Genomic DNA, 26,263 nt, shown 5'->3' with positions numbered 1-26,263 from the left:
GGTGCTGAGCTATACAGTACAGCAGATTATCTATCATTGATTCTGTTGCACGGCAAAGAACATCTTCTTCACTTCACAGAGTGACTTTCAAACTAGCAACAGTGATGCAAGAGAAGCTGTTAGTAAAGAAGCATGTTTAAAGAAAAAAAAAAGAAAAGCGTAGCCTCTGAGGTGATGCAGAAGAATCATCCGGAATAATCTGCCTCTTACAATCATGTGTTTTTGTGGATAACTTGTTATAACATGTTTTATATTATCACTGAACAACTGAAGTTTGGAGATGGTACAATAAAAAGGTTTAAGCATCACACATGTTTTGCATTCAGCCTAACTGTACATAAATACTTAAATCATGCATGATGGCTGACGCAAACTGATTTAATTAAATGTAGCCTCTCTGCCTGTGAAGGTGCAGCAAAGATACAAATGACTGCATTAGGAAATATCTCAGTTTTCTTGGGTCTCGGCTTGCGGCTACACATTACCTGTAATACTATTATACTGTATTGGAATTAATACAGTCTGGGAAATGAGAGTGTGATGCTTAAATAAAATGTCGGAGCTACAAAAAGTCATTGTGGATGTTAAAGATGAATCAGATATTTATATACCTGTATAAATAAGACTTTTTTCCATATGAGAACTTATACCTCATCACTAATGAAGTCTTTTCAGACTGATGTTGCCCGGCTTTTGTGTAAACATCTCAAACCAGTCATCATGAAGGGAACAAAGAAGAGAAGCAAAGGAGCTAAGACCAAAGAAAAAGAAAAAGCAACATATTAATGGCTCAGAAAGCTTTCAAGCTCAGAAGACAGCAGTTATTTATAGAAATTGAAACCAGTCTGAAAATGGCTTAGTGTTTTTGTGTTGCCATAAAAACAGTATAAATGAATATTGTGGTCTGCATGCATTTGAGTAAGGCTTTACAACCTGGCTTGCACATTCCACTTGGGTTGAGGAAGTTATCTGTTTGTCTGAAGTGCAAAGGGAAAACTTCTAAAAGTATGTTAACTTTAAACAAGAATCCTTTTATGAAAATGCTTATTCATGCAGTATCATTATTCTCCACTGAAAGAGGATGAAAACAAGCCAGGAACAGAATTTGGAGTTCCAGGTCATATGGTGCAGTCTTTATCATTTTTCTCACTAAATACATCCTTCAGGATGGTGAGACAGTCTTGAGTCTTTGAAAGTAATTGGATAAGGAACCCTTCCCCCCCGCCTCAAAACCTCCTCTCTTCTCTACAAACGGCGGGCAAATGTGAGGGCTCCTCTGTGAGATTCTCAAACTGTCTGTCTGCCCGTCTTTCCTGGTTCAGCTCTGTTCCACTGGATGAGTCAGTTTTTAATTGATGTGTTCTCTAAGGCATTGCTCATACAATCTTTGCCTGTCCTTGTGCTCTTTGGGGAAATCACAAATTGCAGTGCAAATCCATCACAAAGCAGTCACTTCAAGCACTTAGAAAAACCTGTCCTCAGAACTGCTCCGAGGTACTTGGGGCGAAAAATATAACAACTTGACAACTGTAGTTAATTCTGACGTGCATAAAAACCACACCATAGTCTCTTACATCAGATCCAATGCATTCCGATGTGTGCACTTTGGGCTTTTGGCTGTTGGGTAGAAAGTGAAGGGGGAGATGCTATATCGTCACTACCTCCCATTCCTCATATGTCTAGGTTGAAGGCTCGCATGAGAAGATCCAGGTCACCAATATTTGCAGCCTGGAAGAGTTCGGGCTGGTCCATCATAGATAAAGCTATCCTCAGAGCAGCCCAGATGTTTCCAGACATCACCTGGTGGGACTGCTGGCGACTCCGGCTTTTCCTCTGAAGACTTAAGGCAGTCAGGAAGTTGCGGGCCGCCTCCCTAGGGAAGCAACGATAAATGCAATCAATTTAACGGATACTAGCAAGGTTGAGCAAACTTTGAGGGTCGATCTAACACCATCAGGTTAAGATCTTGCACCAACTGACCTCAGCACACATGCACATTACTCTGCAATATCTCCTATACTAGTGTTGTTTACCTATTTTTGTCAGTTTGATGTATCTTTAAATGGCCTGCACACCCACCTCCACACATGACTTCACTTATTTGCACTGATTAAACCTCCTCTTAAGCCTTGGTCGCACTAGCATTTAAAAGGGAAAATTAGTTCAATTAAATGGAATCACTGCTGGCAATAGTTGGAACAGAGAAGGAGTCCAAACTAATAAAGCTATCATAGCCTATTCACTTGTATCTAACCTCCTCACCCAGACATTAAATTAAAGGATAGGTTCACAGTTTTTCAGTAATTATTCTACTGGCTATAAAATAATGACCTTCAAATGTCTTTTCAATGTGATAAGAATCCACACAAAATCCACACTGTGCAAAAGCAAAAAATTACTTAAAAGTGTATCAGAGTAAGTCATATCAAGTTTATGTCTGCCACATTTACAGTCTTTTGAGCATTTTTGTTTCCTTTGACACGGTGTCCCTGTTGAGCTGCGGTGGAAGTATGGTAACAAAAAGAGTGACTTTGGCAATAAGAAGACAGTAATGTTGAAAAATATCTACTCTATTTGACTAATGTGGGCAGATGAAGTTTCATATTAGCTTCAAGATGAACTTTTAAATACATGTATGCACAGATAGATGTTGTGGATGTTGCCCCCCATCACTTACATTATAAGTGCATTATGAAGGGATCTTCTAATGAACAATATGAACAGGAGGAATGATGATGGCAAAACAAACAATTTCAATGTTAATTTGGGAATCTGAGAGAGACTTGGAAAACTGTGAGCAATCCTTTAAGTTTTTGTAGCCATTTACATTGGAACTACTCCTTCATCATTTTATTAATACTTAAGAGTCTGATTACCTCTATACAGTATATCACAGCATTACCCCATCCACCTTCAACCCGGGCAGGTGTAATCAGTAGTGAAAAGCCCTATGGGGGGTGTGGAAGGCCTTTGAATGTGATCTCTCATCTGTCTGCAGTCTGCACAGAAAGATAAAATGGTTGCTTGGGGCAAATCATGCCTTTTTAATTAAATGTACCTACAGTTTTGTAACATAGCACAAATATATTCAGTTAATTATCTTGCTTGCTGAATGTTATGTTATGCATGTTGCCCTAGCTAACCAGGCACAGCAGGGCATAAGAGATCAGACAGGATTTGAACTTATTTGATCATTTGGGAGAAACTGCTGGGACTGTTTTTTGGTGGAAAGTAGAAATGCAGTGCAGTGTAACTGGGACATTGTATTTGAAAGACACATGTCATTCCCAGAGAAAGGCAAATAAAATTAAGTAATTGAAAGAATATACATGTAGGCTATGTATGTATGCATGTGTATATGTTATACTTCTTGAAAAGACAAATGCAGAATCATCAGTAATTAGCATTAGCACGACATTCACTCAGAGACTAACACGCTCTCAAAATCAAATAGTTTATTGAAGTGCTGCTGCCACCTTTTTGCCCCACTCATGAGGTCATTCACTAATTAAACAGCTTGCTAATGTCGTTGCTTAACCACTTAACATACGCCTCTGTTTTTTATGCTGTTAGCCTAAAGGACATGCCCAAGTTGTGAGCAGCACAGATCCCACATAGTTTGAGACTCAAAGATGTGTCTGGTATCATTGGAAAGGAAACACTCTCAGGATTATTGTAAAAGTGTCTGTGTGATTCTGTGACTTACTGACAAAGAGTGGCAGAGGTTACAATGATGAGGTTGTTTACTCGCCCATAGGTTTGCCTTTACATGTGTACAGACATTCAGGGACCTCTCAGCAGGATATAGACACAATGAGGCCACAGCCACAGGTCTTGGCTTCATGCAGTCCAAATTTGGAGTCAAAAGCCCAAAAGATGAATTTTTCTGAATTATTTTTCAACAGGTATATCCATGCGTTTTCCTCAGGTCCTTTTTGGAGACTCCAAATGGACACTTGGTTACCAAAGCTGTATAACCGCAATCAAACACCTATAACTTTACAACCCCTTTGCCTACAATCAAAATCTTGGTCTCTAATGAAAGCTGACGCCATATTATTATTATTATTATTATTACATATAACCATATTTTTTTGTTTGGCCATATCTATCTATCTATCTATCTATCTATCTATCTATCTATCTATCTGTTTATTTTGGTATAAGTCATATGTCAAGTCGAAGAAGAACCAACCGTGTACCAAAATGCTGAGTGCGTAATGATATATGGTTCAACTCTTTTACCCACAGGGCGCACGGACACCCAAACTTAATAGCTTAGTGTCATACACCGGAAACCTCTGACTATTGGCTAAAAGGTTATCAACTTCATTTCACCGAATATTTCCATAGGCTAGAACAGCTGTCAATCAAAGCCATGTCGTCATTGTTGTCGGTCACATGTCCTCATTGGCTTTGGAGACATGTACTGCCTAATCCTAAACACCGATTGGCTTTGTGTGTGGTGTCGTCAGAAGCAGAAGAGGCTCACGGTCGTAAACATCTAGTCACGTGTACTCTGAGATGGACGCGCAGGTCAGGAAATGACGTAAACGGACCGTATATGGTTTGTTATTTGTGTTATTACGTTAGGTGTTGGACTGGAAGTATTTCGGTTTTATGGAAACGGATTTCATATTTCACAAGAATGGATATTTGGCGAGCTGTACAGAAAGTGCTGAGTCATAAGATGATCGTTGTGGATAAAGGGAAGACTTTGAAGGTATGTAGGCATTATAGCTTTTCTTACTTAGCTCAGGGGCTAGCCGAGCTAATCGCTAATACTATTACAGCTGTGAGCAACCATATAAGTCGTGAGTGGTCTTGAATGAATCAGGACAATCTAAGCTTTCCAACGATGTACGGCATGAATATATATGTTTAAGGGTTGGTGTTTAAAACATCCAGAAGAACGTGTGGCTACCTCCTAACATCCATCCCGTCCCGTAGACGGAACAGCGTGCGTTAAGAGGTTAAAGTCCGTGTAAAGTTAGAATAAATATGTGTTCTGAGTTTGACATACCACAGAAAAGTGTGTTAACTACCCTGCCAAATTTGAATGATTAAAAAAATCTGGCTAACTGTAGACTGTAGTAATAGTAGTGTGTGCTGAATGAATGTATACCTCTACAGCAGCAGGGGCGGGTTTATGCTAATCACGCGGCAGTGATTTTCAAACCTGAAACACAGTGTGTGAAGCCTAGCTCCACAATTCAAATCTAAATGGTTGAAATGCTTTTTACACCGTTTTTAGAAATACATTTATGACCTATTTAACGTGTTTCGAAGAAAATGTCTGAATTCACTATACGCAGTCTTTAAGGTATGTTAAAGTTGATGTTTGTTAATGTTCATATCGACTGTTAAAAGTTAGCTTCAAACACCCTGAAGGTAATTTTCCAGTCCTCTCTGTCACCACCCCAGCCTGGGACCACATATCAACTCTTCCCCGAGGGTTAATTTGTCTCCTCTGAGATGCTGAGGATCACTGCTTCTCTTCACCAAGCTGAGTAAGTAAGTTTGTTTTGTTGCCACCTGAAATGGATGTTGGTTTGTGGCTGCTCATATCTCATGTCAAACTTCAGTCTTAGCTTCTTCTGGCTGCCAGTTTCTTATCTTATGCTGCTGTGTGAGTTACTGTACTGTATGTGCAGTATTTGCATTGGTATTAGCCTACATGTAAATGCATTTCTTTTATTGGCTGAGTTTGCTTAGCTTTGGATGTTGTTTGGCAGTTGACTTATGATGCTTTCTTGTTGTTTTAGGTAGTTGTGAAATATGAACAGTCTTGCTGGGTGTCGTGATGAATGATATGCCTTGCACTGGTTTTAATTCATATATTCCTGTGGGTTTTTGCTGATTTATGTACTTTCAGTGCTGCAAAGTAACTCAAGTACATTTACTCAAACGCTGTACAATCTTGAGGTACTTGTACTTTATTTGATTATTTCCAGCAACATAAACTACATTAATTTGAGTGCTTTATTTACTTTTCAAATGAAGATTTGACAGAATGGAACTTTTTAAATACAACACATTGTTAAAGATGAAACCAGTGTGTTGTCAGGGTCACATTTCAGATGTCTATGAGTTGTTAACAGCTCCACCAAATAGTGCTTTTCTCACATGCTTTACTTTTAATAAATGTGCAAATTATTTAATTTTTTAATGATAAGTCAAAGATTAGAACACAGTCACAAAGACTGAAAACTAAATTGTGTATCAGAACTTTGTTTTTTATCTGGGGATTTTTTGGAGGGTCCTATACCCATAGGTTGGAAACCACAGGACTAAACTAGGTAACTGTATAAGTAGTAGAAGTAGTTCAAATAGCTCCATATCCAGCAGCTACAACAGTAACATGCTGCTTTCACACTGATGCTTCAATATTAATATCAAATGATGTCACATAATAATAATGTCAGTCAAAGGGACAAAAGAAGTACTATTACTTTTATTATTCTAATACTTATGTCCTGTTACTTAAGTAGGATTTTTAATGCAGGACTTTTACTTGTAATGGAGTATTTTTACATTGTTGTATTGATACTTTTACTTTAATAAAGGATCTGAGTAGTTCTTCCACCACTGTTCTTATTTCCTTGTAATATTTGCTTAGTTGGGAGCTCAGCTGGGTTTTGGCACACATACAGCCACGTTCACATTTTCTCCACACTTTTTAAAAAAATCTGATAATCATTTGAGAAATATTTCAGTGAAAAAACAGTTGCTGTGTCTCTCATTAGTAATCATTGCTTGGGTTGCTGTGATGAAGGAATTTCCCATGGGCTAATTTGGGGTGTCTCAGCAGTCTAGTATGTGGTCATATGCGATGTTAGCACTTTTTTTTCTTTTTTTGTTGTGACAATCAAGGTATGTTTGTCTGATTATGTGTTGGCTGAATGGAGCAGCAGTACCTGATGAACAAGGAAAACACTTGAAATTGTGTTGTGGCAGGAAACAGTATTGGCCTACAGATGAGTCCCCTTAAACCTGTCATTTATAAATGGAGTCTGGCTGGATGTTCCTTTAGATTGGATGATTGGATGGAACAACATTACTTTGCAAGTTTGAGGGCAGCCTGCTTGGCCATGTGGTGACCTGGGAGAGTTTAAACATATAACTGTATGTAGGCAAAGTATTAAACAGATGTGTTTTTAACTACCGAGCATCATTACCAACCCCCGATGAGCTCACCCTAGAGCCTGGCTCTGTCAAAACAGCTGGGTGCCAGGTTAGCTGGGATATTAGCTACAGCACGTTTTTTTTTAAAGGTTTTGCTGCACAATTGCTGCACTGTCTGAGCCAGCCTTTGACATTTTTGAGATAAGTTTTAAATCACATCACTGGATTGTATATTCCCCTCAATAGCTGGAAGGACTTAAATGGGAGATGGCCACATGACAGCTGATGCTGGCACTGCACAGAAGATTTACATAGCTGATGTGTTGTTGGGTGGGAACCTTACTACCATCACTTCTCAGTCTCGGCAGTGAGTTCGGGTGAGATGCCAAATATCAAGTGTGTTTGGTGTCACTTAATTCATTCAACATGAGTTGGATGACTGAAATATTTGTGGATATTTTCGAGCAACGTCATCTTCATGGTTGTCATTTTATCTTTAACTTTTTATCTCCTCCCGTACAAGTGTGCCACTTTCACTTTGACTCTGTGTCATGGACCCTGAACAAGTCTACTTTGTTCCACTCTCCTGTAGCTCTAGGTCACTCACCTGTGTGCCCCGAGGTTAATACAGCTGATGCCCAGGTTGTACCGAGACCTGATGAACCCAGGCTGTAGCTCTAGGGCTCGCGTGTAAGCCTCCACAGCTTCCTCACTCCGGTCCCCGTTTGCCAGTGTGGCCCCCAGGCGGTTCCATAACAAGTAGTCCTGTATAGGGTTGGTTGATGGATAAGTAATGTCATTTGGCTAAAGAGAAAAATGTTTTTTAGTTCAGTGTGATGGGTGTTGTCAGATGCTGTCACCTTTATAATGTGGCTTATTATATGTATTTAAATAGCAAACACACTGGAGAGATTCTAGAGTCATTTATCTTGAATTAAAAACTCATCAGCACTTTTCGAGTCTTGAAAGCTTTTCACGCTTCAAAGACCTGAGAAAGTAGCTAACTGTGCCCTTAACAGAGAGGTGCAGGTGAAATAGAGCTGAATAATCTGGGTTGTTACACAACTGTCAGCCTTTTATCTGCACAGACAGCATGACAAAGCAGAGCTAGAGTAGCAAGCTATAATTTGTGGGTTTTTTTAATGCACAAACAACAAAGAAGTCTTTGGAGAATTACACAGCTCTCTGCTATAAAATAACATAACAAGGGTAATTTAAGGAGAGCTGAGTTACATCACACAGGGTGTCCTTGCCGTTGTTTCCCACCTGCAGGTAGACAGGCACATACAGAGGTCACGGTCTGCTACAGTATAGGGGTTGTTCATCTTTGGCTAAGCCTACCAGTGGGATATAATTATCTCCCTTTGTGTTCGGAGCTATTTTTCCAGCAGGGGAGCAGATATTACCAAGTCAAATGTGGGAGGTTGGATTTAAATGTAAATAATATTCGTGCCGGCCTCGGACAGTACTGAGAGGACAGAGACTGCTTTGCATGAAGGAGATGGAGGAAAAGTTTGTCATTGTATTTCTGTGTGTGTTAATTATGTTGTGTAGGTTTTTTAGGTGTCTGTGGGTTTCTGTGAGTGACTTAAACTGGCAATATCTGTAATGGCCAACATCGCACGAAAAAAGAAGTCACATTGTATGGAAGTCAATGAAAAAAAGTTTATTACCTCAGTAAACACTTTCTAACAAATGTATGGTCTCAATCACTAGTTTCAAGTCTTCTTCATTACAGCATGATGTTCATTTTGTAAGTTATGGTCCCATTTAGAGTAAAATATACACACCTTAGGGTGTGGCTACCTTGTGATTCACAAGTTACTAACATGGCAACAACATTGGTTATGTATATTGCGTAACGTAAACCCAGATTAAAATAGTGGCACAGGTTTAGTGTGTTTTAGCATATTTTGAGTTCATGACAGTTAATTGGTCACCTAAAAAGTCTTGTACTAAAACACCCTTTTAAGGAGTCTGCTGTTCAGTTTTTCCGATAAGTATGTTTGGTTTTAAGCCTCTTTTTTCGTTAGCTAAGATTTGCATTAGCATTAGTATTGCCACAGTTAACCATTAGCAAACCACCATGCTAATCAAGCTAGCAGCTAAAGCTAGTGTTAGCGTCAGCTCCACCCCTCTTGTTGTTGATGTGTTCCAAATCTTCTACTTTTTGCTTTTAGTTTGTACTGAAGCTGCCCTTACTGCTTTCTCAGCGGTGCAGCTAAGGATTGTGGGTCAGAATATCCAGAAAAGCATGCTGGCTTGCACACTGCATAATTTGACTGAATGTAGTAGAACACACGCATTTGCAGTGATGGGAATAACGCTGTTTATATATATCATATTATAACTAACAAAAAAAATGAGGCGTTACTTCTTCAGACCTCACTGAAGTGGTTTTTGCCTGAACAGGCGCTTCTCTCTGTCTCTCTGCCAAAGAGTGGCTGCACTTAGGGGCATAACCAAAGAAAGAGTAGGGCTCAAATGAGACACAATCTCCTGGAATTTGGAGCGAGCGAGCAAGAGTGCGCTGTAGAGAGTGACTGCGTGTGTGTGTGTGTTTGTGTGACTATTAATGCAGCGTGTGTGAGAGCAAAGTGTCTTGATAGCTCTGTGTTGCTGCTTATTAGACCAACCAGACCTTTTTATTTATTTATTCATTTCCAGCACAATTTTTCATAGATATATTAAGAGAAGTTTATATTGTTATTGCTTTTTGAGGAATAAAATTAAATTGCTGCACATCTGCTACATGTACAATTTTATTATTTACTTCTTTTTAGTACATTTCTTGAGCCCAACACTGTGCATTTGACCTACTATGTATCCGGACATACTCAATCTTTTTCTGGCACACTAAATCATTTGGTAGTATACATATTTGAAGGCACCAATGGTCACTTCTACCTTAAAAAAAAGATGCTGATGGTGTCACAGTGACTGCATCCATTTATTTTTTTTACAGTCAATGACGAACATATCTGTCATTCAAGTTTTCATAAGGACAGATTTGGCAGCTCCTTCCTTCACATATTGCTGTGAAAGTTTGATGTGCCACGTTGCATCTATTTGCATGAGCTCTTCCTTGATATTTGTGACTCCATCTCTCTGAGGATGTGTACATGCTTGAGGGCTTCATGTCTGCCATATGTTTTTGCAAGTGTGCTCTGTACAGAATGTGGTGGTGTGTGTGTGTGTGCGAGCATGTTTTTAGCAGATCATAGTCATCGTTTTTGTGCCAGGAGGCAAAAACAGTTCAGTGACCAAGACACCAACCTTAGGATGTAGCATATATTTTAAAAATGATACTGTACTCGTACTACAAAGTAAACTAAAATATAAAAAACAAAGTACATAATATCTCAGTTAATAGAAGCTGGCATGTTGACTTTCCAAGATTATAAATACATGTAAATGATTATCATTTTCCATTCAAAGGAAATATACAGTATATAATCTATATTGCATTGCATTCCATAATGTAGTCTACTTATGAGTTGTACTAATTAATTGAGTAATTGGTAAATTAATAGATTAGTCTGCTTTCATAATTGATTAATCATTCTGAGTTTGTTGTTTGTTTTCTTAAGAAAAAAATGCAATTTGTTTAAATGAATATTTTCAGGTTTCTTTAGTCCTCTGTGATAGTAACCTGAATATCTTTGGAGAGACAGACCAAATGATTAATGAATGAATCGAGAAATAACCAACAGATTAATCAATAATTAAAATAATTGTAAGCCCTACTATGTATTATGAAAAACAGTTAAAATATTGATTAAAGACACGTTTTTTGTTCTCATTTAGTATTATTGTTCAGACAGGTTGGATGACAGGCACCCTAATTAATGAAAAAATGTCACACTACTGTATAGCACTCATAAATCCCTGTAAATTATATATTTATTTTATGAGAGTGCTGAGTGAGCTGTGACAACATAGTTCATCAATAGTTCATCATTATTGCAATATTTAACAGCTTCTCTTGTATTTCTGAGAAACAGAAATATAAGGATGGTTTTCCATGTTTTCATTCAAGGTTGAAGGGTATCTTTATTATCCCAGAGGGCAATTCAGTTTACAACCACCAGTCAAACATCAAACATAACATTTGAAATGTTTAAAATTAAGAAAATCATATGGTAGTTTCTGGAGTAGCATTATTGTTCAGTACATACTGAAATAACATAACATATTGGGATAACTTTGTCTGATAATCATACTATGAAATATCAGTACATCTCCCTGTGACGTAGCGACCTATGAGAGGCCACCAACTGGCTTACAAACCTGCATCCTTGGATTCCTACTGGGCAGAAATTAGCAGTAACAATTTAGTAAAATGTATCATCTGTGAATATCTGAATGAGTATCTGATCAGCCATAAATTCTGTTTCATGAAAGGCACGGAGTTTACATCATTGGCATAATGCAGCGCCAGCTGGAGTCAACCAGCTGTCAAACATGTTGTCTCTGCATGGAAACCAGTGCATCCAATGTGTTCACCAACCACAGCTTACATAAGCCAGTCAGATGGGCTTTGAGATCTGAGCCACTGAGACCGTTGCTCCCCAGTACTGACTGGGTGGCAGCAGATTGTCAACATATGGACAACTCAAAACCTCAGCTGATGAAATGACAAACATCTTAGTGTGTAAGAATGAAGAAATATTAGAGGTGAATTGACTAAGTGCCAATGAAACATTGTTCAACACTCTTTTCTATTCTGACTAATCTGCATGTTCGTGTGCACCTTTGTGTGTGTGTGGGAGTTCCTACCTCGGGCCGCACTGACAGCGCCGTATTGAAGGCCTCAACAGCTTTGTTGAACTCGCCACTAAGGTTGTAGAGCACCCCGAGGCCCGTCTGCAAATCTGGGTCGATACTGTCAGAGTTCTGCTGAACTGCTTCCAGAAAGAGCTCTCTGGCCTCAGGCAGCATAAAGCTGTGGACACACATAGACACACATTCAGATAAGGATTAGTGTGACTTTGGGGTGCTGAGTGAGCGCTCTTAAGATTGCAGAGCTATGATGCACACTGTACTGCATGTCTACTTTTATTCACTGTAAGACAACGATAGAGAGACAGAGAGAGAGATATTGTCAGGAGGGTAAAAGAGGGTTAACTGGAGGGAAGAGGGAGACAAAATGCAGAGAGGGTTGTGCCCTGAGTCATTGCAAACAGTTGTACTTAATGATTCAGAGCTGAAACTAACAATTATTTTCATTAATGATTTATCATTTTGGCTATAAAAAGTCAAAGACAGCTAGTCAGCTACTCCTGCCTCTGCAGCTGGCTAAATATAAAGGTTACATCTTCAGTTTCCACTGGGTTAGACATAACAAAGGGATGGAGGTAAGGGAAAGATAGAGGAGAAAAAGAAGCAGGGAGAAGGATGGAGGATGAACAGTGAAGGGGAAGGGCGAAGAGAAATTGATAGAGCATGAGCAGCAGGAATATACAGGTAGAGACTGCATGGATTAGAGGAAATACCACAGTAATTAGTACCTGTATCTCTTCATGTTTACTAGACGATTAATGAATTGATAAACGGGCTGCTTTACCTCGGGAGCAGAATAATGCTTTTTCAATCTGATATACCTAAAAGCCTAATTTTTCTAGCTTTAGATAACACAGATGACCTGCTTCCCTACAGCAGTAAAGAGTGTTTTTTTTGTCAAGATAGATACGTGTAGCTCTGTGTCTGCTATCTCACCAGTGAAATTACACCAATACCAGCTGTGGTTGAGAGACCCTGAAATAAGTCTTTGCTGGTTCTGACAGAGTAATAGCAGTTTAAGTAAAACAAATGAGAGTCTGAATGTGCTGGTTGCCGGTAAAAAAATCTTGTTTAGTGTGAAACATGCAGCACATGATATACGACATGTGTTTGTCAACCACTTAATGACACCGACTTGTTGGAAAAGGCTGATATTCTGGTCTGACATTTTAATGTAGCTGCTACAGATTATTATTGATGATTTTCTCCATGATACGTTACATCATCACATTTTCTGACAGTGAATAGTTGCCGGCACAGATGAAGGCATCAGTCATGCTGTATGTAATTTTTAATCACAACTGGTAATGCGTGAAGTAATCAGACAATCATATCAAAATCAAATATGGCCATAAATCCTCCCTGCTAATTGATGTGCAGCATTACCCACTATGATCTGATACTACCAGTGATGAATGATTTTGCACATCTCTCATTTATTGCCATACCCATATCGATATCTATATCTATATTTATATCTATATCTACGTATATCTATAAGAGGAGCAAAACTCCAGGAATATTCAGACTTAAGATAAATATATAGTTATTGCTGTCTTGTGCTTCAACTTTGAGAAAGCACTGAACATTTTCAGCAAAATGTGCCCCAAATATGTACAGCTTGATATATGAAGTTGTATCTGTTGTTTAAACATAGTGATCTATCATTAAAAAGACCACTCAATTATACAGCTTTCTGCCTATTGCATCTAAATACACTACCTTTCGTGTTTGCCCATGTTGGGAGCATGAGACATCCTGCGTTGGGAGGTCGGGGATTCCACCAGGTGGTTCTTGCCCTTCAGCAGGTGCTTGTACTTTGGATTGTGTCGCAGCCAGCGGAGCAGGGCTTCGGATGCGTCATAGCGCATACCTGTGTTGGTCAGACTGACTGCCAAGGCCATGAGGGCCTGAAGGTTGTTGGGGTGGAGCTCCAAACACCTGGATGGAACCGGGTCGTGGGCAGAGGTGGTGTAAGGTACACTTCAAAGAGAAATCTAGATTTGACAGACATTAATTGGGGCAGGCCTAAGCAAAAGAACATCAGGTGGAGGCTAATGATTTCTGGGTTCAGGATGGATGAGCTGCACCTCTCCTGCTCTGATTCTGCAGCGGTGAGTCAAGTTTGCATGCTACCCTCAGCAGTTTGCATTAAGCAAAAACTGTGTCTGGTGATTTTCCCAAAGCTACACATAGAAAATGTGTCTTTAGTGAGTCCTCGAGTTATGTCACCGCTTATATCACGTGGATGACTGCCACTAAGATATACACTGGCTTTGGTAATTGAAAAGGGGAGAAGATCAGGCCTGTGTTGGCTTAGTTAAGAGACTAGAGGAAAGGCCACAAGATTTAGCTTTCATCAGGATAATTTTCAAGACAGATTTGCAACAGTTGATGTGCCAACTTCCTTAAAACTCTGATAATCTCAGTCAAACTAAATTATTTCAGTCTCGACTGCAATGTGCTGAAGGTGAGGGTTATATAAACTGTGGTTCAGGCCACTCACATCCACTGTGCACTTAGATGGATGCAAATTATCTATCTTACCCTAGTCAAAAATGGAAATAGAAATAGAAATAGAAATAGAATTTTTTTCTTATATAAGATTCACTGGACAAACATGTTTTCCAGGGACAAAGTCAGATTTGGAAGATGTGTTTGTATACAGTATTGAAGTGGCTGCTTGTTCAAAACCACATAAAATAATTAGAAATGTGTCACATTTTTATGTGCTCTGTTACTCACAGCAATTCAAGCATGTTTTTTAACGTCAAGCATCAGATAACCATGACAAACAACGACAAAACTTAAGAATTTATTAGAAAATATGAGCCAAACAAAAGTGTCTATTTTCAATGATATGAAGTTGTGGAATAGAGCAGGATAACGTGATGTGGTGCCATCTGAACTGTTGCCAGTGTAGCAACAACAGGATTATTGCCAGGTAAACATAAAATATCACTTCATACCAAAGCATTCCCACACAGATGGAGCTATTACATAATAAACAGACTAAATGTACACCATGCAGACTACCTGAGATTTGAGTGGTATTTTAGACTGTGTAGTACTCGGTTGGATTAAGTGAGATTCTTGCAAAAATTGAGAAATAATTTGTAATCCAATTTACACAGAGCAGCAACTGAATGTTTTTTTTTTAGTACTTAGTATATTTTTGGTATTTCTACAGAATGGGCGATATATGAATTACTGAGAAGGTGCTGCAGATGTTTTTTTTTTCCTGAATGACTGACTTGTCAGTGTTCACTTAGAGAGAGGTGCAATTTCTGTTATGAATGAAAGTGGGCCACCTCCCATTGTGGACTGTTAATACCCTGACTGTGCAATCACCCTCCATGTGGGGTGTTTCTATTTTAAGGATAACAATCACAGAGTATTTCCTTCCAATCTTTGGTTTAAGAACTTTGTTAAATGTTATGTAAAAGGTCGCGGTTGACTCTAAACACATATATTTAATTCTTAACACTAGACTTTTGAATTGGTTTTTTTGCAGTTGTTGAATATACTGCCATCAAAATGTTCATTGAAACTTCTCATTTAATCTTTTAACACTAAACTTCCACTTGCAAAATGGTGTTCTCGAATGGTAACAGCTGATAACTCCACCACGCCTGAGAGCGAAATTTGAGTGGGGATCTGATGCAGTTGTTTCTCCGTACCTCTGGAGGGAGACAATCGCTGACTGCTCATTCTCATTTTCAGCCTGGGTGGTCCCCAACACTTGCCAAGCCTGCAGAGAAACAAAATACAGGTAAAGGTAAACAGCAGGGTGGAAACCTGGACTCCATAGCTGGTATTCTCAAGGGGCTGAAACTCAGCTACAGCGGCTCAGCATCGTCTGTCAGGCACAATGAGCTGGAGCCAGCGACAGCGTTCCTGGCAGAGCGCCACAGAGGAGCTACAGTGCATTTAAACATTTAAAACTCCAACGAATGTGAAACTTTTATGAGGTCAAACTGAGGTGCATGCAATTAAGATTAAAAATTGGCAGTGTTTATCTACTCTTACTGCCAAACACACACGCTGACTCTAAATACTCTTGATGTTGAATGTTGATGTCTGAATAATTCAGGCAACAGAAAGCAATTCATGAATGAATTCAGCTGTCTGGGAGGACTCACTGCTGTGTTTCTTTTTTATATCTTTTCATAATTGTTTGAGTCATTTTCCAATCAAAAATACCAAACATCAAGCTTCTCGAATGTGAGGATGTGCTGCTTTTCTTTGTCTTGTATGACAGCAAACTGAATTTCTTTGGATTCTTGATAAAGCATGACATTCAAAGATGTCACATTGGCCTCTAGTAAAATGGGCAGTTTTTAAAAATGATTTTCTTATGCAGTAGATTGATGATATGGAGTTGCAGCCTATTGTTTATTAAAAGTATGTAGATTTTACTTAATAATAAACATTAGAGCCACAACTACATTTTTTTAAATTATCGACTGATCTTCATCTCATTTCTCAATTAACTAAGTTAAAAAAAAGACAGAAAAAACAATTCACAATTTCCAAAGGTCAAAGGTCAAAGGTCACATCTTCAAATTCCCTGTGTTTTCTAACCAACAGTCGAAAACGGCAAAACATTAAATTTGCAATGACATAAAACATGACTCAAATGATTAATCTTTTATCAAAATAGTTAATTAATTGCTTTTGTTTGACCAATGGAATAACTGACTAATCGTTTCAGCTGTAATGAATGGCATTGAGTTTTTGTTCCTTCCGTGTGACTGTGGGAGGTATGGTGGTTTAACTTTGTACACACAGCAGGAGGGAACACAAAGAAAGTCAGCAGAGGGCAAACAATGATATAACTAACCTAGTATCCAACATGTGAGATTATGCGATTACTCTACACTGTATTTTGTCTCTGTGAGGACACACTTAATAACCTGTTCCAAAGCTAATCTCTGCAGATGCTCTTCCACTCTTTGAAATGAGGGGCGAAATTATTTCTGAATGATTCAGAGGTCTTCACAGTGGGGGCAATAAGCCACTAAGCACCCTTGGAGGAATTTTGGAATCGTATTAGTTCCATACACTGCGGCATAATCCTCTCCTTGGAATAACTGGCACATTTCTGTATATTCCAGGGGAATCCGAGAGTACTCTGTGTGAAGGCTTTGCTCTTTCAGCCTGCAAAGAGGTCACTTCTTTTGAAATGGGAAAGAAAACAAATTGGAGAAAAACCTGCTGAATGAGCTATTATTCAGCTCACTGACCAAATGGGAATTCTCATCATGAGTAGAAGCAAGTTGTGTATTTTTCTTACAGTAAACAACTCTTTTAACAAGAGGAAAAAAAAAAAAAAAACCTGTGTCCTCAACAGGCAATCAGCGTCTACCCTGTGAGTACTGCCTACTAAATCTGCTTCGCACAGCCTGTGGTCAGTGGGGCATTCTTCCTCTGTAGCTTCACTCACCATGAGGTGGAGTAAGTGGGGTTGGATTAAAAGTTGGTTTAACAGTCTAACTGCCTCAGTGGGTTGACCGGTGCTGGACTGCACATTTAACGTTGGTAATTCTGTTTTCCTTTTGATAATACAAACGCAGCTGTACAGTAAATATGAATGTCTTCATGGTCAACTCTGTGTATGTGTGTGTGTGTGTGTGTGTGTGTGTGTGTGTGTGTGTGTGTGTGTGTGTGTACTAAAGTAATTCACCTCTGAATCGTGAGGGTCCTGCAAGACTGCTGATTCCAGCAAAAGCACAGCGTTTGGCAGGTCTCCCTCTCGAGATTTCTTTAGTCCCTCTTCAAATGCGTTAGGCAAATCCTTATAAGGATTATCTGTGTGGAAGTAGTAACCCTGTCAGCAAAAAAAAACAAAAACAAAAACAAAAAAAAACAAAAAAAAATGGGGACAATGGTAATGTCAGTTTTCTCGGCCATATTCAAATGCAGACCAGAGCTACTGTCATGTGCTGTATATTTAAGCAAATCTCCAGCAGCAGGAATCGATCTTTTCTGCTTCACATCAAACCTGGGCTGAGCTCCCCAGGGTTTGTCTGTTCTCTTTAAATGTTAAACTTTGCATTTTCAAACTGTGATTACCCTGGTGTGTTGATGCCCGCTTCTGAGCAAGACGACTTTGAAACAGCTTTTTCTTTAAGAACTAGCTCTGCACTGGGATCAATCAGAGAGCCCACAAGTCTGATCTTGTAGATTTCTTTATGTAACAAGGTCAGCTGATGGGTTAAATAAAGCTCAGCCGTATGTTCTTAGTCCTTTTCAAATGTTTAATTTATTATGAAATATTTCAATTTATCATTTACGGAGATGCTACACAATTAGCATGTTCAATTAGTTTGGTAAAAAAAAAACAATCATTCAGTACATTTACTTTAATGAATGCAACATGTCTTTTTCAGTGATTTTATTAACTAAGGACTTGAATTCCTTAGTCCACTTTATACTTGCATGAGGTAGATGAACACATTTAGACTCTGACTGACAGTAAGAGCTCAGCCTGACTGCATTATAATTGCTTTAACTCAAAGGATAGCACAAGCAACTTCTGTTTTCTCTGGACGTACTGTAGGTTACTGTTGTGTGCTTGTAGTTTGCTCTTGGGTTTAAATATTTAATTTTTTGTGGACAACAACAGTTAGACATCATCGTAAGACATTTTGGGAAATACACTTGTTTGATTTCTTGCTAAAAGTTTGGTGAGAGACTTAAAACCTCTGCCATGTCTGTGTGTTAAATATGGAGCTTGTGCCAGGACAGTTAGCTTATTTTAGCAAAACTGGAAACAGGGGGGAATGGTTAGCTACGTCAGCCACCTATCTCCAAAGCTAAAAAATAAACTCTGCTTATAAACACCTCTAAAGTTTGCTGGAAAAAAAGATAAATGAAATATGACATGTTGTAAGTGGGCTTTAGAGGTGCTAGTAGGCAGATTTTACAGCTTTGGACATAGCTGTTTTTCCGTGCTTACAGTCATTATGCTAATCTATCACCTCATGGCTTTAACTTCCATCCAAATGAACAGACATGAGTGAAGTATCAATCTTCTCATCTTTTGTTTTTTTAAACTTAACCATATTTAATAGATTTACAGTGCAGACAGGTATATTTTTAAATACAATCTTAAAAGTACAGTAGATATATTCATGTCACTTTTTCAAACATTATGCGGACAGAGGATATCAGTACTTAATAGCTTGTATTGTTGATTGTAACATTAACTGTGTGTGACAATGACCTTCTCATGTGGAGAGACAGATGAGGGAATCTGTGCTTGCTCGTTCTCCGTCAGCCAGTTCCTTCGAGCGAGCTCTTCCCACTCTGCCTGCATCTTATCCCAGAACTCGGTATCTGACTACAGACAACAAACAGAGAGAAAGGGACGCGATGAGAAGAAGGGGTTGGATGGATGGGAGAGGGGATAAAGGAAGGGAAAGAGAGAGAGAGAAAGGGGAAGAGAGACGGAGGAAAGAGTGATTTTTACACGAGACCAAAAGCTGTTATAATTTCTTATTATCCTACAGCTGGAAATGTCATATCTATCTGATGCACTGGCTGGTTGGAACGTATGGACTCCACATGTCTGATAAATAAAGTCAAGGCAGAATTGAAGGCACAAGCCGCACTTCAAATGCAAACAAATCAGACAAAACAAAGTTAGTACGCATGAGTAGACCCTGCTCTGCTTTCAAATTGACAAGTCATCTTAAAAAGGCTAATTAACACAAGACAACAGTTTTTGTAAGTACAGCTGGTAAACAGGCCTTTATTTTCAGAAGATGGTCTGTTAAGAAAAGCACAAAACACTAAAGTTTCATCTGCAGGACAATCTCCTTAATCATGCCTGTGAATGGACTTCACATTCATGTGGTTGAAAATGTCGCCTCGGGGCTTTAAAGTCTCTATTAGCTTGACATTTGAACTGTCATTTGCTGGCATTTCAATTAGCTGACAGAAGCCTTGAAGGTTATCGTGGATGAATAACAGCTGAATATGCCAATCCACATCCTGGAATATCTTTTCAATTTCAATCTGACATAAATTAAAGCCTGTCAAGTGACCCTGTTAGATACAAGCATGTGTTAGTCATATCATTTCTTAAAACAGCCGGCATTGTTTCAAATTCATCTTGAAATGATTTGTTATGCAACTTCTATCATCTTCTAACTGTTGAAACTATCTGTGGAAATTGTTTATTTGTGCTTTGTCTCAAACTGAATGTTAAAATCTGGTTAGACAGACAAATATGAAGGCCTGGATTCCAGATCAGACCAGATGAGGAGTTTGGAAAAGATGCAGACAAAAGGCCAAGCAAAGTGAAGAGCAACTCGAGGAAAAATAATCATGAGTTGCTGTCGAAATATGAGTCACACATTTATTTTTCCTCATGAGTGCGATTTTTTTTATTGTGATGGTACAGGAAAGGTGAAGTTGTTTCTATGTAGTTAAGATAAGATGTAACTTGTATTTAAATCATACTTGTACAATGAAACTTGTATCATTCTAAAACATATTTACTACTGATTAATTATCACACTAAAAAGTATTCTTGTTATTTTATGTTGTTTTGTATATACGCTGCAGTCTTCTGTAATAATTCACAGTAGAGAATATACAGAGTTATGAGGGGATTGAGTTTAAAGTTACAGCCACATGACATGTTGAGAACACTGCTTGTTTTTCTCTACTCATTATATCTACATCGTAGTAATAATGCAGACACAGTTCTTTATTTATGAACAGCATCATACTGTACTTTCACTGCAGATTAAGTTAACGTCATGCCTGTTTTTAATGCAAAAGTTATCTCTGTTAAACTGCTACAGTGACCTTTTTTCTAGTTGGCTGAGTCCATGATTCATGTTTGTCTTATTAAGAATAATGCCAAACAAAACACAACAGCCTCATGTGACTGACCTATCAAATCCTCCATAGTCAGAAACTAATCAGTAGATGACAGAACTGTGTACAGTAAGTGTGTGTGTGTGTAATATTAGTGTGTAGTGTGGTTTGAGGGGAGGAAGATCTACTGTAAGAGAGTGTGTGTCTGTGTCAAAGGTCTTCTAATCTCCACGAGTCAGTGACTCGTGACTGACATACAGGCCATAGTGTGGCCCCTGATGGTGAGAGATGGTGGGTAATTGCAGGCTGCTGACTCTCAGACAAATTGCTTGAAGGTGAGTCTTTATGGTTGGCTCTGTCAGGAAGTGCACTCTCAGAGCTCCTTAGGCGGTGGTGGGGCAGCAAAAGTCATTGATGCCTTGTGACTGCGGCTCAGAATATATGACAGCAGGAGCTTTGATTCAGCTCTGTTCAGAAGTAGACTGATGATGGTAGGAAGTACAGTTCTCAGATACTCGTAGTTTTTACTGGATTACAGTTATTTGGCAGCTGTAGTAAAGTGTAATCTTTGCAGATTAGCTTTTAAAAACATATGATATGCATATAAACTGACACACGATTATAAATTACTCAATCAACAGTATATAAAATAGTAATAAATGGCTAAATCTCAGCAACCTAACATAAAATGCTTCTCAAAGTACATGTTGATTCTCCTGTAATAATCAAACAGGAGGGTCCATTCCACCAAATACACTTTTTTTTTTTTTTTTTTTTTTTACATAATATTGCTACATTATCTTAATCTGAATACTTCTTCCAACACTGCACTAGACTTTTTTAATGTAAAGCAAGCAGTCTCCATTAACACACACACACATGAATGTCACAAACATAGCTTGGTATAACACAAAGTCATGTGACCAGCAGTTCTAACTGGGCCCTACAGCAAAACCGCTGAATAGCCCCGCGCTGTTTCCTGTCTGCTTGCCCTCTTCAGCTTCCTGCTCATGTGATGGGTTCTCACACAAGAGCAACTGTATTTACACAACACAGCTTCCATTTTATTCTCATTATTTCTCATTGTTTGGTGGGTTTGTGTTTGCACTGTGACCTTGTCCATCATCTTGTTAATTGTGTTTCATAAACAGTCAGTTGTTTCCGTTGTGAAACCCATCTGGTGTGTAACTCGTCCGCCCCTTAATTGCACCACGGATGACAACAAATTGCTTGCAGAATTAAAATGGAGTAAATATACAGACGTGTTTTTAAATGACAATAAATGTAGTCATATTTTTATATAACACTGTGAAGGGCGTATTTTTACACTGGCATTGGCAGTTTAATTATATGGAACAAGGCAAAGATACAGCAAGGTAATTTATATCCTGTATATCACTGGAGGCAAACCCATAGCTGTGACTCTAATTTCAGCAGCTCTGATGAAGTGTTACGTGAAATGGATTGAATTCAGAGTGCTTCCTGCCGCCAAACATGTCACCACTGCTTGGGGGCAGGAGGTGGGGTGAGGATTTATTAGTTACTTCTTGAATACATTATTCACAACATGGATAATCATGGCAACACCTACAGAGCTCATCTCTCTCTCTCTCTCTCTCTCTCTCTCTCTCTCTCTCTCTCTCTCTCTCTCTCTCTCTCTCTCTCTCTCTCTCTCTCTCTCTCTCTCTCTCTCTCTCTCTCTCTCTCTCTCTCTCTCTCTCTCTCTCTCTCTCTCTCTCTCTCTCTCTCTCTCTCTCTCTTACACACACACACTCACACTCACACACACACCCTCAGCTGTTGGTGTCACCCGCCTCTAGAAAAGGCATATTCATAATATGCTTCCAGAATCTAATTAGCTTTTATAAGTCAGCTGAAGTTTGGTAATACATACAGTGGAAATAAATGTTCATTGCCTAGAAATTGATAATTCATACTTGGTCAGCTAAAAAACACAAACAAGTGATTCTAAAAAAAAGAGCATTGCAATACTGTTGGTCTCAGACATGATTTTATAGATGTTGTAAAACAAAGTAAAATAACCCTATTTAGAACAACATAATCAACTTGTAAAAAGCAGTTGTATGCAGGGCTTTTTTCTCTGAAACCGTAATATCCTGCTCAGAACAGGCAAATGCTGCCGTCTTATTAAAGAAATTATCATAATTATTAACAGCACACAGAGGACCTGTTCAGCGTTCAGTGTATTCAGTTGTTTCCATGCAAACAGAATACAACAGCAACAAAACACAGGAGCTTTCTCCTGTGTTTTGTTGGATTTGATTGCTGCACATTACAGTTATCTCTGGATTTAAAACTATTAATCAAATGACATCCTGTTTTTGCACATGAATGAAGGAAGCTTTTGGCCACCATCAAACATGTTATTTCAGTAAAGTGACTAATTTCCCTTGATCTGCTTTGTATGTGTTAAACTGCTGAAATGAACATTGTTAATACCGTGTAAATTACTGCAGCTTGATGAATTGTTGGATATTTTGATTGCTTAAACACAATTTCAATGTTTTTGTTGTGAATCTTTAGTTGACAGAATCAATGTGGAATAAAAGAAATGTTTGCAGATACAGTATTTTTAATATGTTGTTAGGATGATTAATTGATGATAAATTGATCATAAAGGTTAATGGATAATGTCCATCAGTTTGTGTGAGTGTGTCTAGACTGAGCATCACATTGAATATTAGTTAAAAAAAATGTATCCTGAATATTAGTGTGTATGTTCTTCTCAAATGGACTCTTATCTGTTTACTTTAGTCAGAGTATATCTTAACTTGAGACACACATCCCTTGGAGGAAACCAAACACATGAAAAAGGTTACATACCCATTTTGCCCAAGGGGGACAAGTCTCATTATTTACCAGTGACACAGAGCAGCCTCCAAAAAAACAAAAAGAGCTCTCCTCTCCAGAGCAGGGCTGGCCTGGCCTTTTAATGTTAATGAGCCACCCACTGCTCTGCTGTGTAGGCCAAGTCCTTGGTCAGCAAGACAAAAATAGGAAGCTAGAGTCCCAATAATGTCACTCAAACAAGAACAAAAAACATTTATTGGACAAAATGTGAAGGATATATTTTGGCAGACAATGTGATAACCCGCTATATGGATGTCTGTGATAACAACACATGCAGCAAGTGTGGCCAGGGTATTACTTGTGGTCTTGTGTAGATTATTACCTCAAAGGGTGCAATCAACTGTGAATGTATGACACATGCACCTGATTCATTGGGATAAATAAATGATTCATTTTACACCTGTAGTTTGATTAGTTTGGTTCAGACCAAAGAAAACACGATTATAGGGTGCCTTATAGTGTATGTGGCAAGCTGGTATTTTTCTGGGGTGATGAGTGTGCCAGTATGGTGTCCTGGTGACTCTCACCAGTTACTAAAATCTACATGAGATAACGTTTGCTCCACTCATTCATTAAATGTGAATAGAAACAGAGGAATATGGTTCTAATCTGTCTATCTAACTAACTTCATAGTCCTGCTCAGACCTTGATTAACTCCCCTGTTAGCTCCTAGCAACTGTCGTTTTTGCATTCTATTAATTTCCATCATTGTTGGGTTTGTAGTTGGATCCCATTCCCACCATAAAGGGTTTCAGTACAGTTGTTTTGATCCACACCTGAATACAATTGCTGAGTCCCAATCACATTTTGTTGTGGATGACTTGTGCACCTTCATTCTCATGTTGGAAACTTTTTCAGTGAAGCTGAGCAAATTTAGTCTGCTGGAGGGCAAATAGATGGAAGTTGTTGAGGGAGTTGAAAGCATCAATCATTTACTCTCTACATTCACATTTCCCTGCAGGTGTGTGTATTAAAACCACAAGCCCTGCATCTCTGACTTTCAGGCAAATGCACTTTGCCTCTGCATGCTCGCACAAAACCAGGACTGCCTCAGACCAGAGCTCTGCTAGATAAAAGTAAAACTGCCCTGCTGCCGTTTTAATCAAGAGGCCACACAGTCACCTTCATCTTGTCTTTATCACCACCATGGGAGTGCTTTCTCATGCCCCACAGCCAAAACACTGCTCCCTAAAGACACAATTTATCTTGCAGCTGTTCTAGTGGTTCATTATTTAATAAAAGTATTAAATCGTCATCAGCTCAGAGTAATTGACAGTGTCCTCGTGTGACATGGACGGTCACTTGCCTACTCAGAAAATATGTCTCCATCAGCCTCTTTGTAAATGAATTCAAAGCAGAGCGCCTTCTCCTGGGCCGCGGCCATTTTATCCTTCCTTTCTGAGGATTTTTAAGTGTAAAAGCATAAAACCTACATTTACTCATCAGCTTTGTGAGAGGGGTGATATTTGGGAGACTAATTCCTTTTCTGCTCCCTCTGCGGATCCTAATTTTCTTACATTTGGCTTTTCCGTCTAATTGAATTGGCAGAAAGGCTGTGTGCTGATTTAATGTTCTCTCTGCTGTCTGAGACATCTCTACCTCTACATCTTTATAAGTATGAAAGAGCATGCGTGTGCACAGCCACTTAAATGGAAATTATCTGATTGTGGGCTTTGACATTGGCAGCCGAAGCCAAAACGACTGACCACTCGCATCAGAGCTCCTCTAGAGTGGAGGCCAGCGCTTGATTGAAGCTGCGAGATACTGTTACCAATCGATGCCCCATGCTCAGACTCTGGTCCAGGAGCATCTCAGAATCTCATCACCTACCTGTCCCTCCGGCTGATGGGTTTACTCAACAATATTTGGGAAGATGGGAAGATGTGACATCATTGCTAACTTTAGGAAGGGATCTCTAAATGGGCTGGTCCTCGCCTCTGCTGCTGCTCCTCTCATTTTCTCACGGTCTTCCTGTCCCTGCTCTATTATTTATTGACCACTACACATTGCTCAGCATGCAACAGTCTACTGTAGCCCTAAGTAAAGCTGAAGTAACTCAATAGTGCAGGGTTCTCTCTCATTTTCTGGGAAGGGAGATTTCAATTGAGTGTTTTTGTTGCAAGTGAAAAAAACAACTTTCCTGGCTATGTCTGTGATCTGAACACATTCCTGAAAATGTTTTTTTTTTTATCACTCAGGTATCCAATGTGATTTAGACAACCTTTCAGAAAACGTTCCTTCAGGCGAAAGCCAATAAAAGTATTCAAGCCTATTACATAAGAGGGAAAAACCTAAGAACATGAGTGTGATGGCACGAGCACATTAACTCATGGAGTGTGTAGATACATTCTACTGTAAGATGAAGTAAGTCATATCTAATTACTGTAACTTTGCCATCCCCCATGATATCTGATATGTTTGGCCATAAAATTGACTGACCTATTTACCCTCCTATTGTTAGCTAGCTGAAAGTCGTGAATATTTTTCTGGGTCAAACACCCTGTTAACTTGAGTGTGCGGATTTGGCACAGATTATTAAACTGTCAGATAGCACCACAGGGGCATATACATTGTGAGAAGCACCGGAGTCATCATCTGACAAAGAGATGAAAAGGGGCTGATGGAGTCACATGGAAATCAGCTTCACAGGGCT

The 26,263-nt window shown here is 39.0% G+C and overlaps 1 protein-coding gene across 1 annotated transcript in view; it reads right to left on the bottom strand.

Annotated features, from left to right (window-relative positions):
- Window positions 1-1,671: 1,671 nt before the first annotated feature.
- The window catches only part of pex5la (peroxisomal biogenesis factor 5-like a), a 57,150-nt gene continuing 32,558 nt past the window's right edge, over window positions 1,672-26,263 (bottom strand). The window contains exons 9-15 of the mRNA XM_053322025.1: window positions 19,136-19,252; window positions 17,594-17,737; window positions 15,588-15,658; window positions 13,630-13,848; window positions 11,905-12,070; window positions 7,733-7,890; window positions 1,672-1,873 (exon numbers count right to left, since the gene is read on the bottom strand). Of these exons, the coding sequence (XP_053178000.1) occupies window positions 1,672-1,873; window positions 7,733-7,890; window positions 11,905-12,070; window positions 13,630-13,848; window positions 15,588-15,658; window positions 17,594-17,737; window positions 19,136-19,252 (1,077 nt within the window). The remainder of the gene's footprint in view (window positions 1,874-7,732; window positions 7,891-11,904; window positions 12,071-13,629; window positions 13,849-15,587; window positions 15,659-17,593; window positions 17,738-19,135; window positions 19,253-26,263) is intronic.

The sequence above is a fragment of the Scomber japonicus genome, chromosome 7 (genome assembly GCF_027409825.1).
Source record: "Scomber japonicus isolate fScoJap1 chromosome 7, fScoJap1.pri, whole genome shotgun sequence".
Classification (NCBI taxonomy): domain Eukaryota; kingdom Metazoa; phylum Chordata; class Actinopteri; order Scombriformes; family Scombridae; genus Scomber; species Scomber japonicus.
This window is presented reverse-complemented; position numbering and strand designations above follow the sequence as displayed.